Source organism: Palaemon carinicauda, chromosome 5 (assembly GCF_036898095.1).
Source record: "Palaemon carinicauda isolate YSFRI2023 chromosome 5, ASM3689809v2, whole genome shotgun sequence".
Classification (NCBI taxonomy): domain Eukaryota; kingdom Metazoa; phylum Arthropoda; class Malacostraca; order Decapoda; family Palaemonidae; genus Palaemon; species Palaemon carinicauda.
The window spans coordinates 179893730-179909118 of record NC_090729.1 but is presented as its reverse complement, the minus strand read 5'-3'; the positions used below and the strand labels follow the sequence as shown (position 1 = coordinate 179909118).

The 15389-nt window shown below is 34.8% G+C and overlaps 2 protein-coding genes across 2 annotated transcripts in view; one reads left to right on the top strand and one right to left on the bottom strand.

Moving 5' to 3' along the window:
* LOC137641654 (nucleoredoxin-like) overlaps window positions 1–15389 on the bottom strand; it is a 598725-nt gene that overhangs the window by 63760 nt on the left and 519576 nt on the right. The window lies entirely within an intron of this gene.
* LOC137641653 (nucleoredoxin-like) lies at window positions 1218–14535 on the top strand. The gene is made up of 7 exons (XM_068374406.1): window positions 1218–1480; window positions 2972–3072; window positions 6057–6252; window positions 6740–6830; window positions 7777–7895; window positions 9840–9988; window positions 12773–14535. The coding sequence occupies exons 1-7, from the start codon at window positions 1322–1324 to the stop codon at window positions 12840–12842; spliced, it is 885 nt and encodes a 294-aa protein (XP_068230507.1). The 5' UTR covers window positions 1218–1321; the 3' UTR covers window positions 12843–14535.

Here is a 15389-nt window from a genome sequence, read left to right as displayed (position 1 = left end):
TTTGTTTATCAACAGATTATTTACTTTGCTTTCCGTCCGAAATCATTTTCTCTCTCTCTCTCTCTCTCTCTCTCTCTCTCTCTCTCTCTCTCTCTGCAAAATACACCGGAAGATACATTAGCAACTCTCTGGTGGATATACAAGGTGCCTCACACTGAGGGACCTGGGGGAACCCAAACAAAAAAATAAGGCAATAAGGCTCTCTCTCTCTCTCTCTCTCTCTCTCTCTCTCTCTCTCTCTCTCTCTCTCTCTCTCTCTCTCTCTCTCTCTCTCCCCCTTTCTTTTTAAATTCCTGACCCTTCCATCATCTTTCTTCCTTTATTTATTCAACCTCCAATGTATCCTCTCTTTCTTCTTGTTCTTTTGACCTTCCACCTTATTCCCCATTTATCTTTCTATCCCATATCCTTCAATAGTCCAACACCCCCCTCCCCTTTATTTCTTCGTTCAGTTTTCTTGATCCTTCAATCACCATCCTTCCTTTATTTATTCAACTAACACTGTACCCTCCCTTTCTTTATTCCATTAACCTTACTCCTTATTCCCTGTTTTTCCTTCCGGATGTGCTGTACTATGCTAGCGGTATTTTAAGATTGATTTCCGGAGCAGGTCTTCAGAAAGCTATTTAACTTAGATAAGGACATCTTTGCTTTTATGGTTTTACATTAAATTTCCTTCTATGCTTTGCTTATAACAAATGATATCGGCCTCAATAGACTTCGATGTCAGGGTGTCAGAAAACTCCAAATCAATCAATCAATCAATAAACCCACTATCAGTGCACCCCATTTTTAAACCCTCTTCTTCTCCTACCCAATTTTTATCTCAGTTCATTCACTCATTCATTTCTAACGCCCTCTTCTTCTCCTACCCACTATCACCGCACCCCATTCTTATCTCAGGTCATTCACTCATTCATTTCTAACACCCGCTTCTTCTCGTACCCATTATCAGTGCATCCCATTTTTATCTCCGGTCATTCATTCATTCACTTCTAACACCCGCTTCTTCTCCTACCCATTATCAGTGCACCCGATTTTTATCTCCGGTGATTCATTCATTCATTCATTTCTCTATGAGTGCACCCCATTTTTATATCAGTTAATTCACTTATTCATTTCTAACACCCTCTTCATCTCCTACCCACTATCAGTTCACGCCATTTTTTATCTCGGGTCATTCATTCATTCACTTCTAACTGCCTCTTCTTCTTCTCCATTCCAGATTCGCCTCTCGCGCCAGTACCGTGTCACTGGCATCCCCTCGCTGGTCCTGATCAACTCCAGAAGCGGCCGAGTGATAACCAAGAACGGCCGGGAGATGGTGACCCGCGACCCCGAGGCGCTGACGTTTCCGTGGCGCCCCCGACCTTTAGGGGAGGTGCTGTCAGCCACCATGCTCGTCGATCCAGACGGCCAGACCGTCGCTTACGATTCCATCAAGGACTCATACAAAGCTTTATACTTCTCAGCACATTGGGTGAGTATTTGGTTCTTCGAGAACAGTAGTGTCTTGTGTTATTTTCGTTACTTCTAGTATTATCATTTTTTATTTTATTTTGAAAGTGGTATTTAATTGCATTGCAAGCCGTCTACACAATTCAGAATTCAAATTTAACTTAACGTTTCATTTCTTGTAAAGTAAATTCAAATTCAATACATGTTACATTTCTTGCAGAAGTGTAAAATCAAAATTAACTTATGTTACATTTCTTACAAAAACGTAAAAGAAACTTATCGTACATTACATTTCTTGCAAAAACATTAAGTCAAAATTAACCAAAGGACACTTGTTTAAAGGATTTATATATATAATTTAAAGCAAAAATGTCCTTACAAAAAATGAAAAAAGAAAATGCAAAGTACCTTGGTACTTATCCATTGACTACTGATGAAATTTATAATCATCCCGGTTTTAATGATAGTTAACATTAAAACAAATTTCATTAGGAATATAAGTATAGTTAATCTCTTCAAATTATGGTGTAGATATTTTGGCAGAATTTAGAAAGAAAATGTGTCCTGTTTTACATAAATGTAAAGAAAATGTCACATCTGATTTGCACTGTTTCACTGCATCACAGTCGGTCAAAGAAAAATAAAGAATTCAATAAAAAAAAAAAAACCTAGTAATTTAACTGTGACATTGTAGCCATTATAAATTTTTTAAAACTATTTTTCATGATAAAAATAGTCGTGGGTTATGGTGGCCGATGTGGTAACGTCCCTGACTGGTGATGGCCAGACTGGGGTTCGAGACCAGCTCAAATGTGTTAGTTTCTTTGGTCGCTGCAACCTTGCCATCCTTGTGAACTAGGGGAGCGTATGGGTGTACCTGCTGAGTCATCAGCAGCCATTGCCTGACCCTCCTTGGTCCTAGCTTGGGTGGAGAGGAGACTTGGCCGCTGATCATATGTATATATGGTCAGTCTCTAGGACATTCCTGCTTGATAGGGCAATGTCACTGTCCTTTGCCTTTGCCATTCATGAGTGGCCTTTAAACCTTTAAACGATCTCATTGCATATTTTACAAAGTATATTGATTATTTTATTCGCTTTTTAGTATTTTATTAATTTTATAATCAATCGTAATAGTATAAGCTATTGATTTTAAAATACTTTGAATCATTATTTATATCTTTGTTCGGGTTTTTAAACTTAATGTTTAAAGATAGTTTTATTATTTGCGGTTCTTTGAGCTTAGAAAAAATATCGATATAATTTTCAGGTTGTCTTTTGGCTTTGGTAAGAATTGCAAAAATTATCAGTGGAGATTTTTCTGTTTTTTTTTTTTCTCCGAAGTTTTACTTTAGACTTTAAATAAATAACTAGATCGAATTAAAATTTAAACGTTAAATCATTATCTGAACTAATTAGTAACGTAGAAAATAAATGACGTAAGTAACGAATTACATATCTTTACACACAGAAAAATATACAATTTTTCATATTTATATTTTGTTTGTTTCAGTGTCCCCCTTGCAAAGCCTTCACTCCACAGTTGGTGGCTGCGTACGAAGAAATCAAGAAGAAGGAAGACAGTTTTCAAATCATCTTCGTCAGTTCGGACAGGTAAACGCGCCAAAAAAAAAAAAAAAAAAAAAAAAAAGAAATATTATTATTTAGTGGGTGGATTACATGAACAGTGGACTTAGGACTTAGGTGAGAGAAGGGAGAGGAGAGAGAGGTATTCCAAAGGAAGGTGAGATTATTCCATTTCTTTAACAATTGATAATAGTAATCTCATTAAGAATTGTTTGAGATTAGGTCACAGAGATGCACGAGACACTGTTAGCTGTAGTAAATACCTCCGCCAACGAAGTTGGAAGGAGGTTATATTTTACCCCCTGTTTGTGTGTGTGTTTGTTTTTGGACAGCTTCCTGGCCACAATTTTAATCGTAGAGTAATGAAACTTGCAGGTATTAACTGTTATGTAAAAAGCTTGAATGATTAAATTTTAAAAGGTCAAGGTCACGGTCAAGCAAAATATCCAATTCACGTAATCAGCCATAATTTGTTAACAGCTTCCTGGCTACAGTTTTAGTCGTAGAGTAATGAAACTTGCAGGGGCTATCTGTTATGTAAAAAGCTGGAATGATTAGAGTTTGGAAGGTCAAGGTCACGGTCAAGCAAATTTCAATTCACGTAATCAGCCATAGGTTAGGACATCTTTATCACTGAGACTTCAAACTTGGTTCATATTTAGATGTATAAAAATCCACGCCAATTAATACATGTTAAGGTCAATGGTCAAGGTGGAGAAATAAGCTGCCGCGGCGGAGGTCTTCGCTCTACTGAGTGCCTTTCTATTTATTATTATTATTACCTCCGCCAACGAAGTTGGGAGTAGGTTTTGTTTTCGCCCCCGTTTGTTTATGAACAATTTGCTGACCTTAGTTTTACTCATTGAGTAGTGAAACTTTTAAGTATTAATTGTTATGTTGGAAAGTAGAAGTTATTCAATTTTGAAAGTCCTAGGTTAAAGGTCAAGGTCAAGGCTGAGCAAAACGTCGACCAAATTAACCCTAACCTGAATCCCAAATTCACACATGGTTGTCACACAGACTTCAAATACGCCTGCGTTCTAAATTGATTCTGGGAAAGGCAAACGAGTTTCGAAAAATAAGCTGCTGTGGCGGAGATCTGCACTCAAAGTGCTTTTCTAGTTATTATTATTATTATTATTATTATTATTATTATTATTAACTTGCGACTCTTCAAATCTCCGCAGTTTACTTTACGCTTTATGCTAGACATTATCATTTCCTGTAACTATCCTGTTGAAAAGATACTAAAAAAGGCCTACTTTCAATTTGGCAATTTCATCTCGAGCACCTACGTTTTGAATTGAAGTATAAGGTGTGAGAGTAGGTCTATAGTACATCCATTTTAGGGGATTAAATGGAAACATAGAGAGAGAGAGAGAGAGAGAGAGAGAGAGAGAGAGAGAGAGAGAGAGAGAGAGAGAGAGAGAGAGAACCTGACTAGCTGAAGCACTGTACCAGTGAGAAGTACCCTTGCAATGGTTGTCAAGTGGGCAGGGCGCTCATATGATATTCAAGGGATTACCTCATAAATTACCTCAAATTTAGAAAAAATTACCTTAAATACTAAAGTAACCCGTAAAACACAAAACAATTATATCATGATTAACAAAAGCTCTCTATTTTTGTGCAAAATCTGAAAGTTGGATTTTAGATACACAATGTTACTCTATTATCAAAAGATTATCTGATGAAAATAATAACTTGAAAGTATCATTACTCTTGAAATTTCCTTAAATCAACCAAAATTACTCAATCTGAGGTAAATACCTTGAAAATGAGAGCAAGACAAGTGGGGTAGAAGATGAGGACAGGGTTTGCAATGTTAGAGAAAGGGTTGCTGTCACCGGTTTTTTTTTTTCTCCATTGATTAACTTGACGGCTTTCGATTTTTTTAGATCCTTTACGTCCCCAGTAGTTTTACACTCTCGGTTAGTCTGCTCGGCTCGTGAAAAAATAATAGTCGATTTCGTCTCTTTCCAATTTCAGATAAGTAAAATGTTATTCCTATTTTCATTTTATCACATCGTTTTTGTAGACCGAGAAAAAAAAAAAGTCACACTTTTTGTCCATCAGTCTTTTTTTATAGAGGGTTTTGCCAATTTTAGCATCCTTTAAATTCAGATCTTCCTGGACAGTGCCATCCTGTTCGTAATACTAGAAATGCAGTTAATTCTAATAGTAATGCCTTCTCCATTACGAGGCTTGATACTACACAGTATTTTAGAAGTTTTATTCCAGCTATGTCCAGGTTGTGGAATGACCTTTCTAATTGGGTAGTTGAATCGGTAGAACTTCAAAAGTTCATACTAGTAGCAAATGTTTTTGTTGAATAAGCTGACATGAGGTTTTTTTCATACATAGTTTATGTATGAAAGGTCTGTTTCAATGTTGTTACTGTTCATAATTTTGTTTTATTTCTATTGTTCATTATTTCTCATACAGTTTATTTATTTATTTCCTCTCCTCACTGAGATATTTTTCCCTGTTGGAGCCCGTGGGCTTATAGCATCCTGTTTTTCCAACTAGGGTTGTAGCTTGACTAGTAATAATAATAATAATAATAATAATAATAATAATAATAATAATAGTACAATGGCTATGACCCATGTCCCATGCACGGCAGGGCGAGGCAATTTACAACCTAAATGGTATAGGCTGTACATGGTCAGGCAATCAAAAAGAGAGAAACTAATATTTTCTTTACAGGCATCACTTCACTTTTCTATTAACAGATAGCATCATAATAAGTAATAAATACGAAAAAAAAAATATAAAGTAAATTATAAGGAGCTTTTGGTTCTTCCAGAAGAAAATTTTATAATATCCAATATCTCATTAGACCAAAGTGGCAAAAGTGACCATCAAATAGTTAGGAATCAGGTAGATATTAGTCTCATTAGGGGGAAATATTGGCAAAAGTGACCATCAAATAGTTAGGAATTAGGTAAATATTCCTCATGCAAATGAAAAGAAAATTATAAAAAAAAAGAAATTTTGTCATTGAACAGGAGTGAGGATTCCTGGCGCGCCTACCACAGCACAATGCCTTGGCTGAGCGTAGCCTGGGAAGAAGAAACGGCTCGCAGAGAGCTGGCCAGCACTCTGGAGGTGCAAGGGATCCCTACTCTGGTCATCCTTGCACCGGACAATACAGTTATCACCACAGAGGGGAGGGCAGATCTCACTGAAGATCCACATGGCGAGGTGAGTTCTTTAGAAATTCCAGTTTCTTTCCATAGATATTAGACCATGAATATATTAGAATAAGATGTGGATTGTGATTATGTTGAATAGCTCTATGGCCAGTGCAATAGCTTCACGTTTTGTTTGTTTCATTTAATAATAGACTTCTTTATTAGATCGTAATGATAATTATGGCACATTTTAGCGTTTAACGTTATCTTTTTTTCTGTTTATATAGGACTTTATGTCTGATAGAAAAGATAACATGCTTTTTTTAAGGCTATGAAATTCATTATTTTGTCTAATTTGGTATTTACCATACAAGTATTTTTCTTACGCATTAACACAATTGATTTAAAAGCACATTTAAAAGAATTCTTTCCAAAATATATATATATTGAAAAAAAGTCCATCTTATTTTTTGGCGTTTAAATCCATCCATAATTATATACTGAAAAAGTCCGTCTTAGTTCTAGCGTCTAAATCAATCCATGAATTATGCCAACAGAGATTTCCCTGGCGACCGCAAAGTGTGGACATTCTAGCAGAAAGACACATGGGCCGTCTGCAAGAAAGCCCTTGCTTAGTCTTATTCACAGGTAATGTATTGTTCTAAGATCATTTTATCCTTTATTTTGGATCGTGGCTATTTCACATTTCACTCAAGTGAATTTACCCTTTTTTTTCTATTTGTAAAATAAAATTTCATTTGTGCTCTAAGATTTTTTTTTTAGCTATGAACAGATTAAATGCAGATTTGTTTCTTAAAACTATTTAATTGGAGTTTTTTTTTAATCCATATGTAGTAAGTTACCTGTTCTGGATCTAGAAATTTCATCTTTACTAATAGTTAAATTTAATATTCACTAGCATAAAGATATTTGAACGGTATATTTGTTTAAACAGTTTAATTGAAATAGCTCTGGCTCATATTTTTTTTTTCTGTAAACATTTACAAATAATATTACTGCAGAGATTACCAGGTATTTCTAGTGGGAGAATTTGTAGCTTGTAAGAGAGCATGCCAGTACTCCAAAAGCTGAACTAATATTCAGGCACAGAAAATTCTTGACTATCTAAGTTCAGTCTTCATTTCATGCAGATTGTTATACGGCATTTCTTCGTCATTTTTATTGCCACAGTACTTCATTATTATTATTATTATTATTATTATTATTATTATTATTATTATTATTATTATTATTATTATTATTATTATTATTATTATTATTAACTTGTGTCTCTTCAAGTCTCCCCAGTTTACTTTACGCTTTATGCTAGACATTATCATTTCCTCCCAGCCTTGTCAGGCTGGGAGGAACGTAGAGAGTAGAGGTCCCCCTTTTTGTTTTTGTTTCATTGTTGATGTCGGCTACCCCCAAAAATTGGGGAAGGTGCCTTGGTATATGGATATGGATAGGACTTCATTATTAGGACAGCACTAAAACAATCAGTATTCAAGGACTTAGTATAGTGTTCTGTACAAGTCATTATTAGCATGGAATGTTAGACGACTGAAGTGTAAGTTACATCTTCCTTTTACAGATGGAGAAAATACTGAATTACAGTTTGGCCGTGATGTCCTGTTGCCTGTAGCTGAGGAGTATTTGTTGGAGCATTCTCATGAAGGAGGACTGACCTTACAGTTCTTTGTGGCTGGAGAGGTATGACTTCATCTGATTCAAGCATTGAAAATTGAAATGCGGGAAAGTCCTACCAAGTTAAAGAAGTGTAAAAGTTTACATTATATTGTATCATATTTTCATCATCATCATCTCCTCCTACGCCTATTGACGCAAAGGGCCTCTGCTAGATTTCACTAGTCGTTTCTATCTTGAGCTTTCAAGTCAGTGTTTATCCAATCATCATCATCTACCTCACGCTTCATAGTTCTCCGCCATACAGGCCTGGGTCTTCCAACTCTTCTAGTGCTTTGGGGAGTGCGAAGAGCATGCCCAACCCATCTCCATCTACCCCTCATCATGATCTCATCCACACATGGCACTTGAGGATTCTCTCTAATAGTTTTATTAGATTTACATAACAGAAAATTTCTTATATTGTTGTTCAAGTCTTTTAGTATTTGACATTACAGTACAGAATTATGTAGGCCTATAGGAATATCTGGTTGAGATCACAAAGTATAGCTTCTTGTGTGCGTAATTTGCAATATGACCTTCCAATATTCATGAAATGTTTATTCTTAATTCATCCAAAATAATGGTTTACTCACTAGAGTTCCAAAACTGCCTTGCTAGCCTGGAACTTTAATGGAATGCGTACTTACTGTCATCAAGGGCTAGTAATATTTATATTATAATTAAACTCATCCAGCAATATGTTAAATTGCTTAATATTTTTAAAGAAATTCCCACCAATTTTATGTTTTGAAACTTTACTTGTTTTGGACAAAGTACTTCCCTTAGAATACTATCCTATTCAGGATTGTTGCAGATTTTTTTTAAAGTAACTGTAATGCAAAGGAAAGACCAAATTTCATATCGGGACGTCTTCGCCATCACAAGAAATAACCTGTTGATTTTAAAAGCAAAATCATTTTACCAGTCCCACAATATCAAAAAATCTCAAAACCACAAAAGCCTGATTTTGGTCGAACTTAGATTTTCCACTAAACCCAGGTTGTGATTAAAATACTATCCTATTCAGGATTCTAGCAGATTTTAAAAGCAAATCCATTTTTCCAATCACAATATAAAAAAAAATCTCAAAACTACAGAAGAGTGGTTTTGGTCAGACTTAAATTTCCCACTAAACCCAGATTGTGCAATTTATACAAATAGGTAATGTTACAGGGTCGTTCTTTTTTCAGATTTTAAAACAAAACTGGAAATTATATTTTAGACCTGAAAATTAATGAATATTTAAATGCATCACACTGCATTTGGTAACTATTTTACTTTTTGGTTAGTTTAGCTTACCACCTATAATAAAATAACTTCCCACTAAAAAGTGGAAGTATCAGTACAGAGGTCTGTGTCATTGTATAGTGCACCAGTTGTAAAATATTTATACTGTATGGTGTAAAGGTTTAAAGGCCGCCCAGGAATGGCAGAGGCAAGGGACAGTGACATTGCCCTATCAAGCAGGACAATGCCTCAGAGACTGACCATATTACATATGATCAGCGCTCAAGCATTTTACTTTATTTTATTCTAATCAATCATGTTTCTTTTGAATTACTTTTTTAATTTTTTCTTTTACTATGGAGTGAAGAATATTATCAAATATTAAACATTTTAGAATATTAGAATACTTTACAGAATTTCCATATACATTATTGCTTGCTATTGTTATTTATATTGTTGATTAATATGAACCTTGATATGAACTGACCTCAATAAGCCTGAGTTGTGTCGTGAAACGTTGGCCCAAGATGATGAAAAAAAAAAATCTTTGTTACAGCATTGTTCTTTTCCTTAGATATTGTGAAAGTCTTCAATATACACTCTAGAGTCTAGATGGTCAAAGCTTTTGAACAATATCTCAATATTGCACACACGGAAATTGATTGTCTATAAAAAATCTGGAACAGAAGTCTGCACGTAACAAAGTTATCTTGATAATTGATTTTACTTACTCTTCCATAGGATGAAGTTTCAGACAGTGTACGAGACTTTGCTTGTCTAGATGACGTTGTGCCTCTTGTTGCAATCGTTGATCTCTCAGAAGGAGCAAAATATCTTCTAGAAGAAGGAGTTGAAGTTTCAACAGCTACCGTCCACAATTTTGTTACAAGGTATGGATCTTTGGGTTTTAATTTATTGATTCAAGAGCTTATGGTCGAGGTCATTGTTAAAAGAAAGTTAATCTTAAACTTTAAAACTTATATTGTAGCTTATATTCAAATGCAACATCATAATTTGAGTGTAAAAGCTCTTTAAATGATTTGATAATTCTTGAATTAATGTATCTATGTATTATTTTTACAGTATTATGCACTGACTAAATCTTTGTACTGTAATCGATGAAAGTCTAAGCTCTTTCACATAATTATGTTTGCTTTGGCTTTTAAGAAAAGATAATTTTTTCTAATCATAAAGCACAATGCATTGCATAACTGCAGAGGAAGAGTCAACTAAGCATTTGTCAAGCAAAATAATATTTACTTTACAAGATATGGATTTCCGCAAATCTCCCGGCTCCCTCAGTCAAGTGAAGTATAAAGTTTCACGTTGTGATGACCCCTTATCTTTCCATTTTCTCTTTTCTCGCATTTTCCTGGTTGTGTTTTAGTCCAAGATTTTTTTCACAGCTGTATTTCTTCCTGTAAACCCTACTCATGAGAGCTTTATAACTTGGTCCAAAAAATTTTAAATGTCTTAATTGGAGGATCTAGAAAGCTAACATTCTTCTGGAAACTTTGTTTTCTCCAATAACCTGGATTCTATTATATGCTACAATGGATAAAGTTGACCAGTCCCATTGATTTTTTTTCTCTTCGTTTGGAATGCAGCACATCTTCCCTTTAAGAGTAGGTTCCCTTTAATCACCAGTGAAAAGTAATTCCATGATCTCTCCCTAGATGGTCAATGTTGCTGACTTGGATTAGGTGATGTCCTTTGGATTTTCCCACTGGGTCAAGGAATTCTATTCTTTCCTACCAGCCTTTCTATAACCTGGTAACATTCCATTTATTGCTGATAATGTCTGGCCATTTCTTCATAATCTCCTATATTGTGTAACCTTTGCCAGGACAGAAAAGCTGAGTATTATTTAATTACGTTCGGACTCTGTTGGGTTCTTTGCCATAGAAACCATGTATGCTAGTCAAACAAACAAAATCTTTAATCTTCCTGCCCAGAAGTACGTCAGATTTTGTGTTCCCGAGTACAAGGGACTCGAACAGCTGTAAAACGTACAAGGGACTTGGTCAGCTGTAAACAGTACGAGGGACATGTTCAACAGTAAACAGTACTAGGAACTCGGACAGCTGCAAACAGTACAAGAGACTTAGTAAGCAGTAAACAGTACTACGGACTCGGACATTCGAAAACAGTACAAGGGACTTGGTCAGCTGCAAACAGTACAAGGGACTTGGTCAGCTGCAAACAATGCAAGGGACTTGGTCAGATGCAAACAGTACAAGGGACTTGGTCACCTGTAAACAGTACAAGGGACTTGGACAGGTGCAAACAGTACAAGGGACATGGTCAGCTGTAAACAGTACAAGGGACTTGGTAAGCAGTAAACAGTATTACGGACTCGGACATTCGAAAACAGTACAAGGGACTTGGTCAGCTGCAAACAGTACAAGGGATTTGGTCAGATGCAAACAGTACAAGGGACTAGGTCAGCTGCAAACACTATAAGGCACTTGATCAGCTGCAAATAGTACAAGGGACTTGGTCAGCTGCAAACAGTACAAGGGACTCGGACAGGTGCAAACATTACAAGGGACTTGGTCAGCAGTGAACAGTAATAGGGACTTGGACAGCTGCATACAGTACAAGGGACTTGGTCAGCAATAAACAGTACTAAGTACTCGGACAGCTGCAAATAGTACAAGGGACTCATCACTTGCAAACAGTTCAAAGGACTGTCAGCCACAAACACTGACTTCAGAAACTAGGTCCCTAAGGTGATTGCAATAAGCAATCATTTGAAACCCACTCAAACAAACACTGTTATGCCACTATTCACCAAGAAAACGTACTCATTCAGTTGCATACAAAGTACATGAAACACTTTCTATTGGCTACAGAAGTACATTATCCTGTTTAAAGATACCTCTTCCATCGAATTGGGGATAGCCATCTCTAAGATGTGATAGAAAAAGGCATCAGAAAGTGTCACAAAGAAATTCTACAGCTTAACAAAATCAGATCAGGGTTCACACGGTGACTGCTATGTCAAGCAACATAATTACATAGGAGAACAAGGTTTTATTTAAGGGAATGTCCAAAAGGTAATGGAAACGAAAATCCACAATAATGTTTCCCTGTATATATGTTTTAAAATAATAAAATTACAATTAAAACTGGATCAATTCTCCTTATAAATCTCGATTGATTGATCAGGAGAATCAAGTACCTGAATGCTCTTATTGTAATTATATGGAGAAAATTTACTGTGATTTTTTTTTCTTTTTTTTTTTTACTGATGCTTTTATGAGTGATTTATAGAATCAGATAATTGAATAAACTTTCATAGTTTTACAGTAAATCTATAGGATGTATAACCTAGGAATAAGCAAAATAGGGTTTGATTTATAGCTGGGCATCCCCACAAGCCAAGGGCTCTCTGCACTGTAAATTTGCTAATGTAACACAATGAGATATTTGGCTTAGCCTTAGTTGAAAGAGATCTTTCACCCTATATAAGAAAATATCCATTGTGGTGATTACTTTTATGATAGGACTTAAAGTTTAGATCACTTTAGAATTTTTCTGAAAATTATATATATCCAGAAATGTGCAAGGCTTAAGGATTTAATTTTATCAATATGTAACTTATGATGGCTTTGAAATTTAGGAATACAGAATATTTTAAATTGTGACATATTTCTTTTCATTTCCAACAGGTATACCAATGATAAGTTAACTCCCCTACCAGTGAGACCAATGACATCAACAGCAACAAATACAAGTTAACAACAGTTTTAATTTAAAGCAAGATTTTTGGGGTCTGGTGAATCCTTTCAACACAATAATACCTGATGTATTGTTATTATATTAATAACTATATAGGCTTTGCTTGATCATTGGGGGATGTTCATGACTTTGTAGCAAAGACTAAGCTGTGTTGATAAAAAGTGCTGTGTTTCCTTAATAGTAAAGAAGTACAATGGTCAAATTTGAATATCAGAACAGTAATATTCTTTCTTACTGTGAATTGTAAGTCTCCAGTAAAATATTGTGTGAATTCAGCTGCTTTTGGGCTAAGCTTTTGAGTAAATTTATCAGTTGAATGATGCTCAATTTTTATGTGTAGGATTAAACATTTTATATGCAACTCCACATTTTAGAAATGGCCAGGTTTGTTCCATGTAAGGTGAGGGATTTTAATGTTTTGAGTCTTATGGGTCGAGACTGCATAAAGTAAATGGCCGTTTGATGTCATGATCAAAGAGTATGTAAAGTCAAATTGATTCTTGTGTGAAATAAAACAAAATAGAAGTCAGAGTAATTATGATACACCCATCAGCAATTTTGTGTATGGGAAAATGTGTAGAGAATCCTTTTGTGAACTCACTTGCTAAAATTAAAAGATGAAGAAGTTATGACACCTATTGGGTGTTATCTGGAGAATATTACTACTGTACTAGCTTTTCTTTGGTGTTTTTGTTATATTGACATTAGCTTCTGCATATGTGAAAAGTATAAGAGAAAACAAATGTTGAGTACTTTTAAAGTATCTGGCTGAAAATAAGGTTTGATAGATGGGGAAAAATATTGGGAAAGGATTGTCTTATTTTTTTCTTCAATTTATTTTTATTTGAAAAAAAAAATACTGTAATAAGGCCCATGAAATTTTCCTGTAACAGTATCTTTGGCTGTCATCCATTTGACTGCTTGGGAGAGTGTCATTCAAAGTAGATTCATATTTGGAGGTTGGTTATCTTGAAAAAACAGAACCATACATCTAAAAATACTAATAAATATAATAGATGGCAGTATTCCAGTATTCGTCGCAGATTTTGATTGATTCTTCTCATGGTAGGATAATATTCTGATCCAAAAAGCCATTCCCAGCCCTCATGATTTCAAAGGTGCTCTGTAGCTCTGGCAATTGTAATTCATATTACTTATGTCATATTTATTTTCCCTTACCTGCTCTTGTCTGTCATTGCATTAATTGGCCCTTTCAGTCGCTTTTTCTATGTAATAAAGGCTATTTATGCTACTTTACCCATGTATTTGCTTGCCATAATGTTCATTTGTGCTTTTTTTATGGTTTTATTGCTTCCCAATATGAAGTAAAATCTATTCTTATATTAAGCTAACTAGATTTCTCTACTCTCTTCAAACTTTCCAGACCATGTGTATGATATTATTGTTAGTAGTATAACTGACTAGATATTATGGGTTAAATAATTTGCTTTGGGAATCATCCCTATCTTTCTTATTATTTATTGTCAACATTCAGGTCTTGATTAAGTTCATGTGTAAGTGGTCCCAGTCTCTGGAATTTGGGCCCTTTTCAAGAATAACCTTTGTGTGAGAGACCGACTTGATTCTCATGTCCTTAAACATTTTCTTGTCTATATTTTCATCATTTCCCAGTGTTGATTTTTGTGTTCTTTTGTTAGGCTATAATTCCAATGTAATTTTTCAATTTTGTCCCCCCCCCCAAAAAAAAAAAAGAAAAAAAAAGAATGTAAGGAGAGGAGGAGTTATGCCAGACCAAGAAATTAATTTGTTTATTGGGAGTATGGGTCATAATTTTGGGAGCCAAGAAATCCTAGCTAAAGAAAGAAATCATACTGATAGATTTAATCTGCCATGTTTATAAATCAAAATAAATATATACTGTATATGAGTATTTATACAGCTTCCAGATTTGAAATTCAATTTGGCTCTTTCCAAATAAGTTTTACTGATAATCTGTACCAAAACTTTGTTTCTAGAGTCAGAGGCCTATTTTTCATTAGGCAGGTATATTTACCATACTTTTTACATTTTAATATTTCAGTTTATGTATGAATATAGGAGTGAGGTGTTAATCATATCGCGCTTTAAATACTAAGGTTGAAATTGGCTTTGTTCCAATGCTTCCAAAAGGTTACTATGTTTCTTAAAAGATGCAGTTATTCCAGCTTTATTAATGTTATTACTGCTCTGCAATGTTATAAGGTGCATATCCAGGTGGAAGTTCAGGAATACTAACCAAATTGGGATTTTATGTATGAAAAGGATAACAATAAAAGATTCTGTAATGAAGTTAGCTAATGTTTGTCTTTTGAAGGACGTGTTCTTGCAATTGTGATATAAGAGTGCAGACTTATTCATGTATTCAACAACACTGCATGTTGAAAATTGTGATATATTATTATATAAAAGTATACCTAACTTTTCGTACAATTACAGTATAACATTCTATGGAATGTTAGTAGCTTACACTTTTATTTTATATTAACTGCTCCAGATATTTACTACAGATTAGAAACTAGATTTCACTCCTTTAAAGTGCAATAATAA

Coding starts and splice junctions, on each gene's coding strand:
- LOC137641653 (XM_068374406.1), top strand. CDS start 1,322: ATGGTGACCCGCGACCCCGAGGCGCTGACGTTTCCGTGGCGCCCCCGA. Junction 6,831..7,776: donor TTGCTTAGTCTTATTCACAG/GTAATGTATTGT, acceptor TTCCTTTTACAG/ATGGAGAAAATACTGAATTA. Junction 7,896..9,839: donor AGTTCTTTGTGGCTGGAGAG/GTATGACTTCAT, acceptor ACTCTTCCATAG/GATGAAGTTTCAGACAGTGT.